Source organism: Ranitomeya imitator, chromosome 1 (assembly GCF_032444005.1).
Source record: "Ranitomeya imitator isolate aRanImi1 chromosome 1, aRanImi1.pri, whole genome shotgun sequence".
Classification (NCBI taxonomy): domain Eukaryota; kingdom Metazoa; phylum Chordata; class Amphibia; order Anura; family Dendrobatidae; genus Ranitomeya; species Ranitomeya imitator.
In genome coordinates this window covers 114,593,759-114,617,107 of record NC_091282.1, presented here as the reverse complement: position 1 = coordinate 114,617,107, position 23,349 = coordinate 114,593,759, and the positions used below count along the sequence as shown (strand labels likewise).

At 48.4% G+C, this 23,349-nt stretch overlaps 1 protein-coding gene across 2 annotated transcripts in view; it reads right to left on the bottom strand.

The window, feature by feature from the left end:
* AP3B1 (adaptor related protein complex 3 subunit beta 1) overlaps positions 1 to 23,349 on the bottom strand; it is a 354,978-nt gene that overhangs the window by 239,346 nt on the left and 92,283 nt on the right. For both annotated transcript variants that reach the window (XM_069749950.1, XM_069749942.1), the window contains exon 7: positions 2,013 to 2,195. In XM_069749950.1, coding sequence (XP_069606051.1) covers positions 2,013 to 2,195 — 183 coding nt within the window. The remainder of the gene's footprint in view (positions 1 to 2,012; positions 2,196 to 23,349) is intronic.

Here is a 23,349-nt window from a genome sequence, read left to right as displayed (position 1 = left end):
AACAAGGAAAATATTAGTTTTTTTCTTACGCCGATAAAACTGTATGGAGATTTTTTTTTGTAGGAGGAGTTGCAGGTTTTAATCACAACTTATGCTTTATTAATTAAAATTGAGGTAAGATGTTGGGAAAAAAATTGGTTGTGGTGGTTGTTTATAGAGCATTAGTTGTGCATTAAAAATGACTTGGTAACATAATTATCCAGGTCAATATAATTGCCTCAATATCAAACTTAGGTTTTTTTTATTTTATGTGTTTTTTGTTTGTTTGATTTTTTTAATTCTGAAGTTTGTAAAAGAAAAAAAAATTGGTTCGTGATGCCGTTTCCCAAGATCCATTTTTTTTCTATTATTTCAGTCAATGGGACTATGAGGTCTTGTTTATTGTGGGACAAGATGTAGCTTTTACTGGTACAATTTTGAGGTGTATAAGATTTTTTTACTTTATTCACTTTATTTCAATTATTATAGGGAGGTGAGATGACCACAAAAAAAATAAATCCGTAGTTTTGATTTTTGTTTTTCTTTACAACATTTACAGTGTTGCCTTATTGACAGGGGGATAAATAGGATTGTTTATATATGCTTTCATTTTTGTAATGTCTTAATTTTGGGGATTGGAAAAGGGGGGTGTTTTGATCATTTACGGTTTCGCAATTGAAGTTGTCCAAGTTTTTAATATTTTGTCACTGATCGCTGATTGTAAGCCGGCTTCCTGTGAATAGTCAGCGGGGAGCCGACCATCAATCAGTATGACATCTTCTGTCACATCCCGTCAGCAGAGCAGAGCGGAAGAGAAGCCGCTGCTCTGTCGGTGTGACATCAGAAGAAGCCGCTGAATCGCCGATAACAGGAGTCTGTTACCACTCTGTGCTGTAAGAGATCTGCGCAGGGCACAACACGCAGGTAGTTGGCAACTACCTGTTAGTTCTTAGGCTCATTGTAAGAAAAAAAATATGACATGATTATGAATATGATATGATGGCCTCCTGTAATTTGGAAGGAAGGGGTGTTGATGCTGTGATGACCTCCATATAGCTAGAAAGAAAACCACCCTTTATTAGATGTTTATCAATATCATCACCAAACATAGGTTATCTACATCTTATGCCCAGAGTGGGTCTAACTATTAGTACAAAATAAGGAAGCAAAAAGGATATATGGCCCATTAAAAAACATTTTATTTATATAAAATTAATAAAAAATTGAATAATTATACAAGGTGGAAAAGGGGCTGCTGTATGTACAAAGAATTCACAAGCATCGCCAAACCATATGGCTCCAATAACCTGAGATATACCTTCCCCCGATTCCAAGCAGACAGGCAATATAGTAAATATAGTTACATCACCTACATGAAAACCACCAGTAGGTGTGCTGCCCCCCGCCGCCCCATCGCACGTTTCGCTCAATCTTCGTCCATATATTTTGTATTATTTCTGTATATTCTATGACTAAGGGCAGCCATGCTAGAAAGGAGTTAGAATCACTCTGTACTTTTTAACTACGGATATCCCCATTTTTAATGGATGAGTTAAATGGAAGTTTTAATTAGATCCTTTCCTCTTGTTTTTACTTATATCCATAAAGGATGTGAAAAGAAGAAGTCAGAAATAGTCCCCTAGGGGAAAAGTCCAAAAAGGCTAAGTTACGCCCTATTTATGGGAATAACTTCTATAATAGTTTGGGTCAGACTGCTAGGACCCTTATTACAGATTAGAGCTCTGGATCCAGGCTCTGCAGTGGAGCGGAGGGGCAACCTCCGCTCCATTCATTGTCTATGGGACTGTCACAGAGAGTAGGCAATTATATAGGTTTTTGGATTAATCCTTCATATACAAAAATAATAACAAATATGTGTAAACGAGACTACTGATATTACAAGATAATACCGAGAATAATAAGCATCTACTTGAGAAGAGTAGGAACATATTTAGATAAAATGATGAAGTCACAGACAAGGGACCAGAAACCAAAATGTTTCTTCAGGATTCATCACTCTCCACCACACTTACCTCTTTCCAAGGGCTGACAAACTGAGTACGGGCATATCGAGTCAGCATGTGAATTATCACCACTTGTCCCCATTCCTCCACATCAACCAGCAGGTTGCAGAGTTTACGATAATTTTTATGAATTAGGTCGATCCGGTCTGGACAAACCTCTTCAAAAGCCATCACGACGCTACCTGCAACAAGCTGGAAACAAAAAAATATAACGTCACTGTAAATGCAGAAAGCCCTCAGACAGACCAGCATAAATATATCACGAGATTAAAAACAGAATCTTCAGTTTCAGATGGAATGTGAAGGCTGCAGCCAATCAGCAACTGCCAACTGGCTGCAGCCGATCAGCAACTGCCAACTTCACCTGATGCCCGCCATTGAATGGTGATGCAAGTAGACAGGTGAGGAATACAGCAGTGAATGCAGAGGCAGATGCCAGTCATGGAGGGGAGTATAGCTTTTGTTGGGGAGGGGTTTATTAACTCTCTCTGGGCCATGGAGCTTAACTTTTAAAGTAGACAAACCTCTCTTAAAGTGAACGTGCCAGAAGAAAGTAACTTATCAATTAAATCAAGTTTTGTCGAACACTTTTTTGGGTGATGCTTTTATTTATGCTAATATTAACATTAAAAAAAAAGTAAATCTTGCAGCTTTCACAATGACCACAGCCTCACATCAGGTGGAAAGTTCTTGTTCTGCAGAGATCACTTTTCAGCAGTCAGGATTAGATCTCCACTATGACTTTTACACAGATAACATAACATCTCCTTTACATTCTCCCATAGAAGTCAATAAATAGCTGCAGTCTATTGATTCCTAGGTCTATGTAGCTGGTGCGAAGGAAATCTGTAAAAGCTGTGAACTGCAGTTCAGATAAGATAGCCATCCCCTACTGTACAGAAAAATACAATTAGAAAATAAAAACTGATCTGAAAAAAGTAAGCGTCACTATAATGTTTATTATAGTTATTAATAAAAATAAGGTATATATTCCACTTAAAATAATTAAAATATAGGCAAGTCATAAAATATAGGCAATGTGATCCTCATGAAAGGTGCGGAGCGTCACTGCTTAATTGATCCTATTAAGAAAGAGCTTATTATGCATATATTATATATTCACTTGAGGACGTAACACTTTGTGGCTGTGTCCTACAGGTAGATCTTTAAAAAAGAAGCAAAATCCAGCAAAAAGGATCCATATTTAAAAACAAAAATATCAAAAATTGCCTTATACTGTAAGGCAATGACTAAGAATCATGTCTCAAATGCCTAGGATATACGGTAATGACCAAAGACCGTGTTTGAAACGTGTATGGTATAAGGTAATGACTGAAACGTGTATGGTATAAGATAATGACTGAAACGTGTATGGTACAAGGTAATGACTGAAACGTGTATGGTACAAGGTAATGACTGAAACGTGTATGGTATAAGGTAATGACTGAAACGTGTATGGTACAAGGTAATGACTGAAACGTGTATGGTACAAGGTAATGACTGAAACGTGTATGGTACAAGGTAATGACTGAAACGTGTATGGTACAAGGTAATGACTGAAACGTGTATGGTACAAGGTAATGACTGAAACGTGTATGGTACAAGGTAATGACTGAAACGTGTATGGTACAAGATAATGACTGAAACGTGTATGGTACAAGGTAATGACTGAAACGTGTATGGTACAAGATAATGACTGAAACGTGTATGGTACAAGGTAATGACTGAAACGTGTATGGTACAAGGTAGTGACTGAAACGTGTATGGTACAAGATAATGACTGAAACGTGTATGGTACAAGGTAATGACTGAAACGTGTATGGTACAAGGTAATGACTGAAACGTGTATGGTACAAGGTAATGACTGAAACGTGTATGGTACAAGGTAATGACTGAAACGTGTATGGTACAAGGTAATGACTGAAACGTGTATGGTACAAGATAATGACTGAAACGTGTATGGTACAAGGTAATGACTGAAACGTGTATGGTACAAGATAATGACTGAAACGTGTATGGTACAAGGTAATGACTGAAACGTGTATGGTACAAGGTAATGACTGAAACGTGTATGGTACAAGATAATGACTGAAACGTGTATGGTACAAGGTAATGACTGAAACGTGTATGGTACAAGGTAATGACTGAAACGTGTATGGTACAAGGTAATGACTGAAACGTGTATGGTACAAGGTAATGACTGAAACGTGTATGGTATAAGGTAATGACTAAGGACCATGCCTGAAACGTGTATGGTATAAGGTAATGACTGAAACGTGTATGGTATAAGGTAATGACTGAAAGGTGTATGGTATAAGGTAATGACTGAAACGTGTATGGTATAAGGTAATGACTGAAAGGTGTATGGTACAAGGTAATGACTGAAACGTGTATGGTACAAGGTAATGACTGAAACGTGTATGGTATAAGGTAATGACTAAGGACCATGCCTGAAACGTGTATGGTATAAGGTAATGACTGAAACGTGTATGGTATAAGGTAATGACTGAAAGGTGTATGGTATAAGGTAATGACTGAAACATGTATGGTATAAGGTAATGACTAAGGACCGTGCCTGAAACGTGTATGGTATAAGGTAATGACTGAAAGGTGTATGGTATAAGGTAATGACTGAAACGTGTATGGTATAAGGTAATGACTAAGGACCGTGCCTGAAACGTGTATGGTATAAGGTAATGACTGAAAGGTGTATGGTATAAGGTAATGACTGAAACGTGTATGGTATAAGGTAATGACTAAGGACCGTGCCTGAAACGCGTATGGTATAAGGTAATGACTGAAACGTGTATGGCATAAGGTAATGACTGAAATGTGTATGGTATAAGGCAGCTGACCTTCCCTTTCTTATCCTGATCTTTAAGACAATCCTGAATAAAAACCTGCACTTATTCTATAAAATTCCTCCCATTTCACAGACAGGCACATGGCGCGCCTATAGGATCTCTATACGACCCCAGCCTTCATCTCCGCTTCCGGGACATGGATATTGGAGTAGAATATCTGGAATCCATCTATGCCTCCCAATGGAATGAAACTCTATAAAGGAGGATAAAGGGGCTTATGTGTCATATTCGCAATCAGTTGAGCATGCATAATGAAGAAATCATTCTCTGCACATACCAAGATATCACGAGGGCGCACTAGAAACACCACAAAAACAACATATACATAAATATAAAAGGGCGAAACAAACCCCCAGTGGAACATAAAGGCTTCATTCATTGAAAGCAAACAGGATTACATGGAAGTATCGGCAATTTCCCAAATGACTATAAATAGTAATTGAATGAAAACACATTTTGATGAATGTATTTAGGGAAAAAAAAAAATTTGTACCAACATTAATATTTTTTTTCCTTCCCGTAATATTTGGCCAACATTCTGTATATTAATATGCACCCAACATAACAAAAAGAAAACGGCGCAGAATATATACTAGTTATTATGCTAAGCAAGCTGGAAGTCCTTGGGGGATGTTATGAATTACCAATCAGTATAAGCGTGAAGTTGCATTTATTGACTCCAGCCCCGTCCACATACTGCAGCCTGCTGGTACCAGCGTGAGCACAACTCAATCCACAAACCAAGCTTCTGATTATTTGGAAGAACTAAAAATACGTCAGACATCTTAGGATAATTTGCTTTTCCTGTCATTCATAGCATGAAAAAGGCCAAAAGATAAAGTAAGCTTCGCGCACGCAACGACATAAAGCCCATCTACAACATCATCATGCCAAGACTTAATTAGTAGAAAGGTTATGCAACGGATAGTGTGTGGGAGCTCATTACTATGCCCGAATCACCCTCTAACCAGAAGAAAACAATCAAGGAACAAAACAGTCAATGCAAATGTACATGGCTGATTATCCCGGAAAACTAAGAAGACAACAATCCAATCACAATAGTGCACGCAATGTTCTGCCTCCTAATAGTAATCTATATTATACAGGCCTGTGCAGACAAGTGAACGTTATACAGAAACATAGTTCATAACTAGTGTTGAGCGATACCTTCCGATATCGGAAAGTATCGGTATCGGATAGGATCGGCCGATATTCAAAAAATATCGGATATCGCCGATACCGATACCCGATCCCAATGCAAGTCAATGGGACCAAAATATCGGAATTAAACTAAACCCTTTCTTGCCTTGTAGGTTCATTCTACATGAAGGAAAACAAACTAAGAATAATGCCGGATGTATTTGGGGAGGTGGCGGAGACATTAAAGTCATAGAGGTTTATCCCAATCAAATAGAATAGCATGTTTTTTGTTTTTTTTTAAGACGTTCGGAGTGACAAAGATATTGACTATGTAAATTTTTTATTTCATTTTGTCAGATATTGATGTTTCACTATTCCACGCCCTTCTCCTTTTTTTTCTTTTTTTTTTTTCTTTTCACACACTTTCATCTTCATCATCATCAGCATCTTTGACATCAACTTCTTCTTCACCTTATTCATCTTCTTCTTCATCCTTTACCTTTTTTTTTTTTTTTTTTTGATTACATTCTTCTTATTCATTTTATTCAACTATTATTATTCTTCCTATTCTACATATTCTTTTTATTCCACTGTTATTATTCTTCCTATTCTACTTCTTCATCATATTCTCATTTGTGACAGGCATTCCCGTAGTTGTTATCTATAAAAGTTTGAAGATTACACCTTCCGTTCTGCCAGTCACAAAAGTTACATTTGTCCGCGTTCAGTTTGGCCTGCAGCATCAGGCTTTATCCAGGGGCACCACGAGGAGGAATGGACTCACCCCCATACACTGCTTAGTCTTCTTCTGCATATAATTTAGATAATATCTTTTGCTCTGATATTAACTCTTATGCTTAATGTTCTTCTGCTCTTTGTTCTGCAGCCTCTTGTTCTTCTGCTTCTCGGTCTTCCATGTCGTCGTCTCCAGGGTCGTCGTCTCCAGTGTCGTCATCTCCGCCGTCGTCGTCTCCGCCGTCGTCGTCATCGGGGTGGTCTTCCGGGTCGTCGTCGTCATCGGGGTGGTCTTCCGGGTCGTCGACTTTAGGGTCTTCAACTTGGAAATGTAGCAGAAGGTACAAGAAGGCTGAGAAAATGCCAAGAACCAGCTGATGGAACTGGAACTCGGATGGCTACCCGAAGGTTCAAGAGCCTATGGAACTACCGAGGACCAGCTGACGTTACTGGAACCCGGTTACTAAGCAGGAGGTACCCGTGCTAAAAAGCACTACCAAGGACCGCCTGACGTTGGCGGAACTCGGATACCCAGGAGGAAGCACCTAAGCCAAAGGCTCTGCCCGGAACCAGCTGACGTTACTGGAACCAGGATGGGGAGCAGAAGGTACAAGAGCAAAAGACACTGCCGAGAACCAGCTGACGGTACTGGAACCCGGATGGGTAGCCGAAGGTCCAAGAGCCAATGGAACTACCGAGGACCAGCTGACGTTACTGGAACCGGGTTACTAAGCAGGAGGTACCCGTGCCTGAAATCACTACCAAGGACCACCTGACGTTGGTGGAACTTGGATACCCAGAAGGAGGCACCTAAGCCAAAGGCTCTACCCGGAACCAGCTGACGGTACTGGAACCAGGATGGGGAGCAGAAGGTACAAGAGCAAAAGACACTGCCGAGAACCAGCTGACGGTGCTGGAACCCGGTTACTAAGCTGTAGGTGCCCGCGCTTAAAAGCACTACCAAGGACCGCCTGGCGTTGGCGGAACTGGGATACCCAGGAGGAGGCACCTAAGCCAAAGGCTCGGCCCGGAACCAGCTGACGGTGCTGGAACCAGGTGGTGGACCCGAAGGTCCACAGGAGAGGAGAGAACAGCTAGGCCGCGAGGCAGCCGCAGTTACCGAACCCCAACAGTCCTACAGGGGGAGCTGGGCCTACTGGCACTACAGAACCAGCCTTGACTACCAGTTCACGCAGCCCACATAGGAAGCTCCTAAACTGGAGGCACCCTGGAGTTGGCTAACCCGACCGCACCACGACGGGGCAAGCATAGGCGTCTCAGTGAGCTTGACACAACCCGGAAACAGCCAACGGTGCTGAAACCAGGCTTGGCACGAGGGAGTACCTGTGTCAAAAACACTGCCGAGAACCAGCTGGCGTTGCTGGAACCCGGATGCGTTGCCCCAGTGTGCAAGAGCCAATGGCACCGAGGACCAGCTGACGGTGCTGGAACCCGGTTACTAAGCTGTAGGTGCCCGCGCTTAAAAGCACTACCAAGGACCGCCTGACGTTGGCGGAACTCGGATACCCAGGAGGAGGCACCTAAGCCAAAGGCTCGGCCCGGAACCAGCTGACTGTGCTGGAACCAGGAGGTGGACCCGAAGGCCCACAGGAGAGGAGAGAACAGCTAGGCCGCGAGGCAGCCGCAGTTACCGAACCCCAACAGTCCTACAGGGGGAGCTGGGCCTACTGGCACTACAGAACAAGCCTTGACTACCAGTTCACGCAGCCCACATAGGAAGCTCCTAAACTGGAGGCACCCTGGAGTTGGCTAGCCCGACCGCACCACGACAGGGCAAGCATAGGCGTCTCAGTGAGCTTGACACAACCCGGAAACAGCTGACGGTGCTGAAACCAGGCTTGGCACGAGGGAGTACCTGTGACAAGAACACTGCCGAGAACCAGCTGGCGGTGCTGGAACCCGGATGCGTTGCCCCAGTGTGCAAGAGCCAATGGCACCGAGGACCAGCTGACGGTGCTGGAACCCGGTTACTAAGCTGTAGGTGCCCGCGCTTAAAAGCACTACCAAGGACCGCCTGACGTTGGCGGAACTCGGATACCCAGGAGGAGGCACCTAAGCCAAAGGCTCGGCCTGGAACCAGCTGGCGGTGCTGGAACCCGGATGCGTTGCCTATTTAAGATTGTCTTCCTAGAGCCCCAACTAGCGGTGTTGGAGCAAAGGGTAAGCAGGGGGAGCAGAGTGTAGGCCGAAGCCTGCACTGGAGGCAGCTTTGTGTCTGCGTTGCGTTTGCAGGACACTTTGCCGGCTACACAGTGGGGGAACAGCTGGCGTTGCTGAACCCCACTAACACAATGGCGTGTGTTTTTCTCTGTGCAGCTAGCACTTGCGGGCAAAAACTAGCGATGTTTGAGCCCGTGTTGAAGCAGGAGGAGGAGGAGAGGAGCAGAGTGTAGGCCGAAGCCTAGTTGAACCAATTTCAAAGGAAACCTTTAACCCCCCCCTCAGGTGTTACAAAGTAAAGGAGACACACCTTGTGCAGTATTAATGCTGCACAAGTGAAAGGTTGCTCTATTAATTTGTCTACTTGCACACGCTGAATGAAAGACGTACACAATTTAGCCCATTCTACAGTCAAACTGTAGTGGATGCGTGACTTGGCTTTTTAAGGAGACGCAGCACAGGTGTCCCAAATAACGCCTTGGTGCTTGGCGCAGCTTCCTGAGCGTTGTTATTTGCTGTACAGGAGTCTGCGCTCTTGTGTTATCCCTTGGCAATGCCCTGTTAGAGCTGCCCGTCTTATGACCTCATTTCATGTTGGCCGCTGCGGTTAACGATGGCCATAAATTCCAGACCCACAGTGCCTTTTCATAAAGTCACAATGCGGTGCTGGGATTCGTGGCCTTGAGCAGTAAATATTTTGGCCGCTCACACACGTCCTTACACCTGCTTCAGACTGGGCGGCCTCTGCTGATCCCTTCTCGCATGCCGCGGCCATGAGGCTGCACAGTCTGAAGAAGGCGGAAGGAGATGAGTTACGACAGGCGAAGATATGCACTGCTCGTGCCCATCAATCACACCCTCGCAGTCAAAATAAGTAAGACAACGAGGAGCATTGTTTCAGGCAGGGCGGACGCACAGGCGCAACAAGCCAACCAATGATGTCAGAAGACGGGAAGCGCTACCAAGGGGGGTGCTGCGTATCATTAGAAGGGAAAGTCACACCTCAGGGACAGTGGAATGGTCTCAATGAGACACATTTTGTACGTGTTGAGTTCCACGTGGGCAAGGAGAAAAAGTCAGCCACCTTGTACAAATGCAGCAGTACTGCTGTACAAGGTGGCTGTTATACATAGAAACACCTGGGGGTGGGGGGCAGGCTCCCTTCAATTTCAGTTCAGGTGCCTGCGTGGCGTTTGCAGGTCACGTTGCCGGCTACACAGCAGGGGAACAGCTGGCGTTGCTGAACCCCACTAACACATTGGCTGGTGTTTTTCTCTGTGCAGCTAGCACTTCCGGGCAGAAACTGGCGGTGTTTGAGCCCAGGGTCAGCAGGAGGAGGAGAGGAGCAGAGTGTAGGCCGAAGCCTGCACTGGTGGCAGCTTTTGGTCAGTTGTGCCAGCGTGGCTTGTGCTGGACACGATGCCGGCTACACAGCGGGGGAACAGCTGGCGGTGCTGAACCCCACTGACACAATGGTGGGTGTTTTTCTCTGTGCAGCTAGCATGTCCGGGCAGAAACTGGCGGTGTTATAGCCCAGGGTCAGCAGGAGGAGGAGAGGAGCAGAGTGTAGGCCGAAGCCTAGTTGAACCAATTTCAAAGGTAACCTTTAACCCCCCCTCAGGTGTTGCAAGGTACAAGAGCCACACCTTGAACAGCATTAATGATGCACAAGTCAAAGGTTGCTCTATTTAATTTGCTCCTTGCACACGCTGAATAAAACACGTACACTATTTAGCCCATTATACTGTCAAACAGTAGTGGAGGCGTGACTTGTCTTTTTAAGGAGACGCAGCACAGGTGTACAAATTTACACCTAGGTGCTGGGCGCAGATTCCTTACCGTTGTTATTTGCAGTACAGGAAACTGCGCTCTTGTGTTATCCCTTGGCAATACCCTGTTAGTGCAGGCCGTCTCATGACCTCATTTCATGTAGGCCGGTGCGGTTAACGATGGCCATAAATCCCAGACCCACAGTGCCTTTTCCTAAAGTCACACTGCGGTGCTGAGATTCGTGGCCTTGTGCAGTAAATATGTTCGCCGCTCACACATGTCCTTACACCTGCTTCAGACTGGGCGGCCTCAGCTGATCCCTTATCGCATGCCGCGGCCATGAGGCCGCACAGTAAGAACAAGGCGGAAGGAGGGGAGTGAAGACAGGGGTACATATGCACTGCTCGTGCCCATCAATTACACCCTCGCAGTCAAAATATATGAGACAACGAGGGGCGTTGTGTCGGGCAGGGCGGACGCACAGGCACAGCCAGCCAACCAATGATGTCAGAAGACGGGAAGCGCTACCAAGGGGGGTGCTGCGTATCATTAGAAAGGAAAGTCACACCTCAGGGACAGTGGAATGGTCTCAATGAGACACATTTTGTACGTGTTGAGTTCCACGTGGGCAAGGAGAAAAAGTCAGCCACCTTGTACAAATGCAGCAGTACTGCTGTACAAGGTGGCTGTTATACATAGAAACACCTGGGGGTGGGGGGCAGGCTCCCTTCAATTTCAGTTCAGGTGCCTGCGTGGCGTTTGCAGGTCACGTTGCCGGCTACACAGCAGGGGAACAGCTGGCGTTGCTGAACCCCACTAACACATTGGCTGGTGTTTTTCTCTGTGCAGCTAGCACTTCCGGGCAGAAACTGGCGGTGTTTGAGCCCAGGGTCAGCAGGAGGAGGAGAGGAGCAGAGTGTAGGCCGAAGCCTGCACTGGTGGCAGCTTTTGGTCAGTTGTGCCAGCGTGGCTTGTGCTGGACACGATGCCGACTACACAGTGGGGGAACAGCTGGCGGTGCTGAACCCCACTAACACATTGGCTGGTGTTTTTCTCTGTGCAGCTAGCAGTTTCGGGCAAAAACTAGCGGTGTTAGAGCCCAGGGTCAGCAGGAGGAGGAGAGGAGCAAAGTGTAGGCCGAAGCCTGCACTGGTGGCAGCTTTTGGTCGGTTGTGCCAGCGTGGCTTGTGCTGGACACGATGCAAGCTACACAGCAGGGGAACAGCTGGCGTTGCTGAACCCCACTGACACATTGACTGGTGTTTTTCTCTGTGCAGATCGCATGTCCGGGCAAAAACTGGCGGTGTTAGAGCCCAGGGTCAGCAGAAGGAGGAGAGGAGCAAAGTGTAGGCCGAAGCCTGCATTGGTGGCAGCTTTTGGTCGGTTGTGCCAGCGTGGCTTGTGCTGGACACGATGCAAGCTACACAGCAGGGGAACAGCTGGCGTTGCTGAACCCCACTGACAAATTGACTGGTGTTTTTCTCTGTGCAGATCGCATGTCCGGGCAAAAACTGGCGGTGTTAGAGCCCAGGGTCAGCAGGAGGAGTAGAGGAGCAGAGTGTAGGCCGAAGCCTAGTTGAACCAATTTCAAAGGTTACCTTTAACCCCCCCTCAGGTGTTGCAAGGTACAAGAGCCACACCTTGTGCAGCATTAATGCTGCACAAGTAAAAGGTTGCTCTATTTAGTTTGCTCCTTGCACACGCTGAATAAAACACGTACACTATTTAGCCCATTATACTGTCAAACAGTTGTGGAGGCGTGACTTGTCTTTTTAAGGAGACGCAGCACAGGTGTCAAAATTTGCACCTAGGTACTGGGCGCAGATTCCTGAGCGTTGTTATTTGCTGTACAGGAGTCTGCGCTATTGTGATCCCTTGGCCATGCGCTGTGAGCGCTTCCTGTCTTCTGACCTCATTTCATGTCGGCCGTTGCGGTTAGCGATGGACATGAATCCCAGACCCACAGTGTGTTTTCAAAAAATCACACTGCGTGGCTGGGATTCGTGGCCTTGTGCAGTAAATAGGTTTGCCACTCACACATGTCCTTACACCTGCTTCAGACTGGGCGGCCTCAGCTGATCCCTTATCGCCTACCACGGCCAGGAGGCCGCACAGTCTGAAGAAGGCGGAAGGAGATGAGTTAAGACAGGCGAACATATGCACTGCTCGTGCCCATAAACCACACCCTCGCTGACAAAATACATATGACAACGAGGGGCGTTGTTTCTAGCAGGGCGGATGCACAGGCGCAGCCAGCTAACCATGATGTCAAAAGACGGGAAACGCTACCAAGGGGGGTGCTGCGTATCATTAGAAAGGAAAGTCACACCTCAGGGACAGTGGAATGGTCTCAATGAGACACATTTTGTACGTGTTGAGTTCCACGTGGGCAAGGATAAAAAGTCAGCCACCTTGTACAAATGCAGCAGTACTGCTGTACTAGGTGGCTGTTATACATACAAACACCTGGGGGGGTGGGGCCAGGTTCCCTTTAATTTCAGTTCATGTGCCTGCGCGGCGTTTGCAGGTCACGTTGCCGGCTACACAGCAGGGGAACAGCTGGCGTTGCTGAACCCCACTAACACATTGGCTGGTGTTTTTCTCTGTGCAGCTAGCACTTCCGGGCAAAAACTAGCGGTGTTTGAGCCCAGGGTCAGCAGGAGGAGGAGAGGAGCAGAGTGTAGGCCGAAACCTGCACTGGTGGCAGCTTTTGTTCTGTTGTGCCAGCGTGGCTTGTGCTGGACACGTTGCCGACTACACAGCAGGGGAACAGCTGGTGGTGCTGAACCCCACTGACACATCACCTAGTGTTTTTTCTGTGTAGACAACACTTCCAGGTGGCAACTGACAGTGTTGAAACCCAGGGAATCAAAGAGGAGCAGAGTGTAGGCCGAAGTCTGCAGTGGAGCAAGTTGAAAGGGAACCTTTAACCCCCCCCCCAGGCATTTGTTGCTGAAAGAGCCATCTTGTACAGCAGTAATACTGCACATGGAAAATGGTGGCTCCGAAAATTATGCTCCTTGCAAACGCTGAAGTACACACTCATATAATGTGTCCCCTCACACCGTCAAACCATCCCGGAAGTGGGACTTTCCTTTGTAATGTGACACAGCACAGCCGTCATTCCAACCCCCTTGGTGCCGGGCGCCACCTCCTCAACGTTGTTTGGTTCTGTCACGGAGCCCGCGCTGTAATGTTATCCCTTGGCCATGCACAGTTAGCGGTGCCCGTCTTCTGACATCATGTAGGTGTCAGGCTGGCAGTGCCTGTGCGTCCAAGCTGCCCGAGATCCAACCTTGCAGTGTCATCTAATATAGTCCCACTGCGGGCCAGGGATCCATGGGCATGCGCAGTGCATATCATCGCCTCTCACTCACCTCCTTCCTGCTTCTTCAGACTGTGCGGCGTCACGGCCGTGGCATGCTATTAGGGATCAGCTGACGCCGCCTAGTCTGAACAAGCGTGAAGAAGGGGAGTGAGAGGCTAGTATATGCACTGCGCATGGCCATGGATACCATGCCCACTGTGGGATCACAGACGACACTGCGAGGTGTGATTTTGGGCAGCGTGGACGCACAGGCGCAGCCAGGACGACAACAAATGTCAGAGGACGGGCAGCGCAAACTGTGCATGGCCAAGGGATAACATAACAGCGCAGGGTCCATGACGGAATCAAACAACGCTAAGGAGGCAGCGCACGGTGCCAAGGGGGTAGCAATGACGGCTGTGCTGCATCACATTACAAAGGAAAGTCCCACCTCCGGGACGGTTGGACGGTGTGAGGGGACACATTACATGAGTGTGTAGTTCAGCGTTTGCAAGGAGCATAATTTCAAGAGCGACCTTTCCCTTGTGCAGTATTAGTGCTGCACATGGTGGCTCTTTCAGTAACAAACGCCTAGGGGGGGGGGGACAGGTCCCCTTACATTTTAGTTGTGCCAGCGTGGCGGTCGCATGGCACGTTGCCGGATACACAGCTGGGGATCAGCTGACGTTACTGAACCCCAATAACAGAGGAGCGACTGTTGACTGTGCACACAGCACTTCCAGGCACCAACTGGCGGTGTTAGAGCCCAGGGACAGCAGGAGGAGCAGATTGGAGGTATTGCCGCACACACAGCTGGGGATCAGCTGACGTTACTGAACCCCAATAACAGAGGAGCGACTGTTGACTGTGCACACAGCACTTCCAGGCACCAACTGGCGGTGTTAGAGCCCAGGGACAGCAGGAGGAGCAGATTGGAGGTATTGCCGCACACACAGCTGGGGATCAGCTGACGTTACTGAACCCCAATAACAGAGGAGCGACTGTTGACTGTGCACACAGCACTTCCAGGCACCAACTGGCGGTGTTAGAGCCCAGGGACAGCAGGAGGAGCAGAGGAACAGAGTGTAGGCCGAAGCCTGATTGGAGCAAGTTGAAAGGGAACCTTTAACCCGCGCACCCCCCCCCCCAAGACGTTTGTAGCTGAAAGAGCCATCTTGTGCAGCACTAAGGATGCAAAATGAAAACGTTGCTCTTTTAATTATGCTCCTTGCAAACACCGAAGTAAACACTAAAAATGTGTCCCCTTATACCGTTAAACCGTCCCGGAGGTGCGAATTTCCTTCGTAATGGGACACAGCACAGCTGTCATTCCTATCCCCTTGGTGCCGTGCGCTGCCTCCTCAGCGTTGTTTTAAGCTGTCACGGAGCCTGCGCTGTTCTGTTAGCCCTTGGCCATGCCCAATTAGCGCTGCCTGTCTTCTGACATAATTTGGTGTCAGGCTGTCAGTGCCTGTGCGTCCACGCTGCTCCAGATCCCACCTCGCAGTCGCGTCTAACGTAATCCCACTGCGGGCCTTGGAACCATGGGCATGCACAGTGCATATCCTCGACTCTCACTCCCCTCCTTCCCTCTTCTTCAGACTGTGCGGTGTCACGGCCGTGGCATGCTAGGGATCAGCTGACAGCGCACAGTCTAAAGAAGGCGGAGGGAAATGAGCGAGAGCCCGAGGGGAAGATATGCACTGCGCATGCCCATGGATCCCAGGCCCGCAGTGTGACTCAATCAGAAGACACTGCGAGGCGGGATCTCGGGCAGCGCGGCCGCACAGGCGCAGCCAGCCTGACACCAAATTATGTCAGAAGACAGGCAGCGCAAATAGGGCATGCCCAAGGGAAAACAGAACAGCGCAGGCTCCGTGACAGCTTAAAACAACGCTGAGGAGGCAGCGCATGGCACCAAGGGGGTAGGAATGACGGCTGTGCTGCATCACATTACGAAGGAAAGTCCCAGCTCCGGGACGGTATAACGGTATCAATGAACACATTTTATAAGTGTTAAGTTCTGCGTGTGCAAGGAGCTAAAAAAAAAAGAGCTACCTTTTACTTGTGCAGCATTACTGCTGCACAAGATGGCTCTTTCAGTAACAAACGACGGGGGGGGGGGGGGGGACAGGTTCCCTTACATTTAGGTTGTTGTGCCAGCGTGGCGGTCGCAGGACACATTGCCGGCTACACAGCTGGGGATCAGCTGACGTTACTGAAACCCAATAACACTGGGTCGTATGTTTTTACTGTGCAGCCTGCACTTCTGAGCCGCAACTGGCGGTGTTGGAGCCCAGGAATAGCAGTTCAGGTGGTAGAAAGATGAACACAGCAGGAGACCTGGATGACACCCAATTACTTAATCAGGCAGAGGAGTGGCAAATTCCTGCGAGATCCAGGCCTGGTTCATTTTCAGGAAAGTAAGCCGGTCAACGTTATCGGAGGATAGTCGCATGTGACGGTCTGTTAGTACACCACCTGCGGCACTAAAGACACGTTCAGATAAGACACTAGCCGCAGGGCAAGCCAGCACCTCCAATGCATACTGGCTTAGCTCTGGCCATGTATCCAGCTTAGAGACCCAAAACTTGAACGGGGAAGAGCCGTCTGGGAGTACAGTAAGAGGGCAAGCCATGTAGTCTGTCACCATCTGACGGAACCGTTGCCTCCTGCTGACTGGAGCCGCCGGTGATGGTGTAGACATTTGGGGCGGGCACACAAAAGTGTGCCAGAGTTGTGCCATACTGGGCTTGCCTTGGGCAGAGGCACTGCTTCTGCTCCCTCTTTGGGCAGAGCCTCCCCCACTGCCTCGACACACTCAGCTGCTTTGTAAAGCACTAGCAGCACTCCTCTCAGTTGGACAGGAGAAGATGATGGAATTCACCAGTGTGTCGTGGTACTCCCGCAATTTACGCTCCCGGGTCAACGCAGGGATGAGGTTTTGGACGTTGTCCCGGTAGCGAGGATCGAGGAGGGTGAACACCCAATAATCAGGCATGTTGAGAATGTGGTCGATGCGGCGGTCGTTTCTCAGGCACTGCAGCATGAAATCCACCATGTGCTGCAGAGTGCCAACTGGCCCAGAAACGCTGTCCCCTGCTTGAGACATGATCTCTGCCCGCTCGTCATCACCCCACCCTCGCTGTACACACTGACCACTGGACAATTGTGTCGCTCCCTCCTCTGGACGGAGCTCTTCCTCCTCCATTGACTCCTCCTCATCCTCCTCACAAATTGGCCCCTGCGTACCCCTTTGTGAGGAACCACGTGGCGCTGACTCTCCAGAAGCTGATGGAAAAGGTGACTCCTCATCCTCCACCTCTTCCACAACATCATCCCTTAACCCTTGCAAAGTTTGCTGAAGCAGGCAGATAAGGGGGACAGTCATGCTGACTAGTGCATCATCTGCACTTGCCATCCGCGTGGAATAATCAAAAGGACGCAAAACCTGGCAGACGTCCTTCATAGTAGCCCACTCTGTGGTTATGAAGTCTGATCGGCGCTGACTGCGACTTCTTTGCGCCTGATGCAGCTGGTACTCCATAACTGCTTGCTGCTGCTCACACAACCGCTCCAACATATGTAACATGGAATTCCACCGGGTAGGTAGGTCACATATGATGCGGTGTTCCGGAAGGTGGAATCGGCGCTGCAGAGCAGCAATGCGGGATCTGGCCAAGCTGGAACGCCGCAAGTGAGCACACTCTAGGCGGACCTTGTGCAGCAGGGCATCAAGATCCGGATAGTCCCTCAGAAAACTCTGCACAACCAAATTGAGCACATGTGCCAGACATGGGATGTGAGTGAGGTTGCCAAGGGCCAAAGCGGCCACCAGATTTCGGCCATTGTCACACACTACCATGCCTGGCTGGAGATTCGCTGGCAGTAACCACACATCGCTCTCCTGCTTGATGGCATTCCAGAGCTCCTGCGCTGTGTGGCTTCGATGCCCCAATGAAACTAGTTTCAAGACGGCCTGCTGACGTTTGGCCACGGCTGTGCTCATGTCGGGCATAGGTAAACGTTCACGGGTCCATGTGGAGGTGGACTGTGATGGATCCTGCAGAGAGGAATCAGAGGAACTGGTGTAAGAGGAGGAGTCGATGCGTACAGACTGGATTCCTGCAATCCTTGGAGTGGGCAGGACACGTCCTGCACCACTCGCACGATCTGTACCTGGCTCAACAACATTAACCCAATGGGCAGTGAGGGAAACATATCGCCCCTGTCCATGCTGACTGGTCCACGCATCGGTGGTGAGGTGGACCTTGCTACTGACGGCGTTCAGTAGCGCATGTTTTATGTTTGCCTCAACATGCCTGTGCAGGGCAGGGACAGCCTGCCTGCTGAAGTAAAAGCGGCTGGGCACCTTGTACTGTGGGACTGCCAATGCCATCAAGTCACGGAAGCTGTCAGTCTCCACCAGCCTGAACGAGAGCATTTCCAGGGACAACAGTTTGGCAATGCCTGCATTCAGAGCCTGTGCTCGGGGGTGGTTGGCCGAGAATGCCCGCCTTTTCTCCCATGCCTGTACTACCGATGGCTGTAGAGTAGACTGGGAGTGTGAGGATGACTGGGAAGGTGGTGCTGTGGGTGGAATTACACAAGGTCTCTGGACAACAGTGCCAGAGGTTCTTCCATGGCGATCCTGGGAGGAAGCCAAACCAGCTGTGCGTGAGCTGGAGGAAGAGGCAACACGAGCTGAAGAGGTGGTAGCTGCCGCTGTTGGTTGGCCTACATCTTCAGTCTGTTTCTGTAACTCCACCGCGTGCCTGGTCCGCACATGTTTCCACATATTTGTGGTATTGAGGTTGCTGACATTTTTCCCTCTTTTTACTTTCTGATGACACAGCTTGCATTTGACAAAACAAATGTCATCTGCAACTGTGTCAAAAAAGGACCAGGCACCGCAAGTCTTGGGAGCGCCCTTTTTGGCTTTGGAAAGAGACAGGCTCCTAACGGGTGCCAAAGTGGAGGCTACAGGCTCCGCAGTCTTCCCCCTCCCTCTCCCTCTTTGGCCCGTAAGGGGAAGCTCTTCCTCAGAGCTGCTCCCACCACCTTCCTGTTCCTCACGCCACGATGGGTCAAGGACCTCATCATCTCCACTACCCTCTGCCACCAACTGCTCCTCCTGGGTAGTCTCGGCAGCACAGTACGCACCAGAAAGCGGCACCTGAGTTTCATCATCAGATGCGTACTGCGCTGTGGTCACCGGAGGCACTGGCCCACCCGCCTCTTCAGAGTCAGAGAGACAAAGCTGTTGGGCATCACTGCACACTGCCTCTTCTTCCATTTCTCCAATGCTGCTTGGCTGGCCCCCTGTTTCCAAGCCAAGAGATTCAGAGAACAGAAGTAGAGACGGCTCCTGTCCTGGGCTCTCTGACTGCCTGGCCAATTTGGCAGGTGGTGAAGAGACAGATGGCTGCTCTCCAGTGCTCTGTGCCTGAGAGGATGTGGCACTAACTGAAGTCGATGCCGAGGCGTTAGCTGCCATCCACCCGACAACGGCTTCAATTTGGTCTTCACGCAGCAGCGGTGCACGGCGCTCTCCGACAAAGCTGCACATGAAGGACTGTTCCCTGCTGAAACTGAGTGACGACGAGTCACCGGCGCCCGCAGCAGGCACAGAATCACCACGTCCTCTCCCTGCTCCTCTCCCTGCTCCGCGCCCACGCCCACGTGCCTTACTCCCTGCCCTCTTCATCTTGGTTGACAGATAAAGATAAGCAGAAAAGTACTAAGGCCTTAGTGTGCTTATTCCTGAAATGCTCCTCCTAACAGGTGTAAGAAACACTAATGTTGTAAAGTGTGGACTAAACTTTATTATTTTTCAAATGTGGCCTACACAAGTGTTAAGTTGTGTTTGGTGAACTTTACTTTTTTTTTGTGCAGATCGGGCTACAGAGCTAGTTTAAATCACACGGAGACCGTGCAGACAGCCGTAAACGGCGCTGCAAGGCCCAAAAACCCCCCTCTAGGTTATCCTATGTAGTGTTTTTCCACAATTTAGCTGGAGACGGGTGGAAAAACACTAATAGGGAATTTTTTGTTAAATTTTTAAATAGGCTGCACTATTTGAAAAAAAGGAAAATTTTTCTCAAGGTATGAGCCAGTAACGAACCCTGAGCTGAATCCAACCGGCTATGGCTGCACACAGACTACAGGGCAAGCTGGGCTCACACGGAGACCGTGCAGACAGCCGTAAACGGCGCTGCAAGGCCCAAAAACCCCCCTCTAGGTTATCCTATGTAGTGTTTTTCCACAATTTAGCTGGAGACGGGTGGAAAAACACTAATAGGAAATTTGAGAAAAAATGTGCAGCAGGCTGCACTATGAGCAAAAAAGGACAACTGTGTGAGGCAGTGTGAACCCCCCCTGAGCTGAATACAACCGGGTATATGGCTGCACACAGACTACAGAGTGAGCTGCACACACACACACACAGAGAGACCTTGCAGAACGCTGTTAAAACAGCGCTGCAAGGCAAGAGCAAGGTGAACAGTGAAGAACACACAGCGTTTTGCTAAATTAGCCTTTGGAAAGGAAAATAAAGCAATTAGCTAGCTCAACTGGCCCTCAGTTAGAACACAGCGTCCTGTCCCTAACTGAAATCACAGCAGAGTGAGCGCAAAATGGCGGCAGCGTTTTTTATAGTGCAGAGTGACATCATTTCAGCAGCCAATCACAGCCTTGCCAGTACTTACATGCCCACCATGCTAAACAGGATGTGCCCACACTTCCAATCATTCCTCATTGGCTGCTGCGTTCAGTTTGAATTCTGGGAACTTCCGATTCCGGTATCCGATACGCGGGAAGTATCGGAATTCGGTATCGGAATTCCGATACCGCAAATATCGGCCGAAACCCGATACTTGCGGTATCGGAATGCTCAACACTATTCATAACTATAAAGATCACGGGCAGAGACACAAAGAATACAGGAGTGCAAAAGCTATATTTCATAAGGCACACTGTCACGCCGTAAGCGGCGATAAAGGGGCAGGACGGCGTACTGGGACCCGCACCTGTCCCTACCACTATAATGGGGCCCTGGCTTTCCCTTATATCACAGGTACCTATGATGGTTAGGAGGCCTGAGCCGCCAGCGTATCCCTGTCTCTGGTACAGGCCCTATCAGTGGCCCCCTCTCCCCCCCAAAGGAGGTGGACTGCACCAGTGTAATAATACAACAAATAACAGGGTATACAGACAAGGTAACTAAAAGTCTCAAACTCACCAAATGCTCACACAACCACAGAGGGTACACATAGAAGGGAAGAGAAGGAGAAAACTAGGAAGGAAAACAGGTTTAACATGCAACCAAAACCATTTACAGACACCAATCTCTGTAATAAACCTCCAACACCAACACTACGCTCCTTCAACCTCCAAGCCAGGCAGTAGAACGGATCACTGACAATAGCTGAAGTCAGGACTGGGTCTATATAGAGGATCAGATTACAAAATCCACTTCAGCTGAGAGAGACCCAGCTCTCAGCAACTTAGCAATAAGGTTAACTCCTGCACTGCTGGCACAAAGCAACCAGGTCAGAAAACAGGTGAAGAGCTTCGGTTCACTGTGTGTGAACGAGGCCCAGAGCGCTGTGGTTCTCTGGAATCTCTCTGTCGCGGTAGCCCCGTGACACACACACTTTAAAAATAAAAAAATCCCCCCCCACCATTGCCCAACTGCGCTTACTCCGCTGATTACAAAGAACTCGCCAAACTCTAGGTCCTGGACCTATCTCAGTGCAAGAAATGCCAACTTAGCCAACCATTGGCTGACACCTGTCTCTGCTGTGGTCTGTGATAGGAAATGCCAAATTACCCAGTCACTTCAAGGTGGGACTAGGACGTTAAAACCAGGGAGGACTGCACTGAAAAGGGATCTGCAGGGGACCGGTGATGATAAAAACATCAAAACTATGAATAATTAGAGGGAACCAGTCAGATTCCTGCTGCTTAACCCCTCATCAACCGCCGATAGGCCTTTAACGGTGGCAGTTAGGGGCCTTATTCCTCAGCGCCACTTTTTAATGGTGCTGAGAAATAAGGGTATAGCTCCCCCCAGCACTGGAAAATCTCCGGGATATCGGCTGTTGTGAATTCTGTGGCAGAGCTCCCTCCTGTGGTCACAAGTGGTACTTCGGCTGATTCTCTCTGGGAGCTTCCGTTTGTGGAGGAAACTGGTACTGCTGCTTCTGAGTTTCCTCCCTCAGGTGATCTGGTGAGGTCGTTAGGTGCTTCTCTACTTAACCCCACCTAGTGCTTTGATCCATGCTTCCTGGCAATGTTCCAGTGTTGGACTTGTATTTCCCTGGATTATTCCTGTGGCCTGCTGCTCTGCATAGCTAGGTGCTTCTTTGCTATTTGTTTGCTATTTTTTCTGTCCGGCTTGTCTATTTGTTTTGCTGGAAGCTCTGGGACGCAGAGGGTGTACCTCCGTGCCGTTAGTTCGGTGCGGAGGGTCTTTTTGCTCCCTTTGCGTGGTTTTCTTTAGGGTTTTGTGTAGACCGCAAAGTTATCTTTCCTATCCTCGCTCTGTTTAGAAAGTCGGGTCTCAATTTGCTGAATCTATTTCATCCCTACGTTTGTCTTTTCATCTTGCTCACAGTCATTGTGTGTGGGGGGCTGCCTTTTCCTTTGGGGTATTTCTCTGAGGCAAGGTAGGCTTATTTTTCTATCTTCAGGCTGGTTAGTTTCTCGGGCTGTGCCGAGTTGCATAGGGAGCGTTGGGCGCAATCCACGGCTGCCTCTAGTTGTGTTTGGAGGGGATTGGGGATTGCGGTCTGCAGAGTTCCCACGTCTCAGAGATCGTTCTAATGTTTTGGGTTATTGTCAGATCACTGTATGTGCTCTGACCTCCATGTCCATTGTGATACTGAATTGCCTTTCATAACAGTACAGGAAGCCCAAAGTACTAATGATTCTCAATAGAGGGAAAAAAGAAGTTCTGAGACCATTTTTTTTTCTTGGCATTGTGTTTTGCCTTTTTTTTCCCCTAGACATTTGGGTGGTTCAGTACACAGGTGTAGCGATGGACATTAGAAGTCTGTCTTCATTTGTGGATCAGCTCTCGGCAAGAGTACAAAAGATTCAAGACACTATTGATCAGAAATCTATGTTAGAACCAAGAATTCCTATTCCTGATTTGTTTTTTGGAGATAGAACTAAGTTTCTGAGTTTCAAAAATAATTGTAAGTTATTTCTGGCCTTGAAACCTCGTTCCTCTGGTGATCCAGTTCAACAGGTTTTGATTACTATTTCTTTTTTGCGCGGCGACCCTCAAGACTGGGCATTTTCCCTTGCGCCAGGAGATCCTGCATTAAGTAATATCAATGCGTTT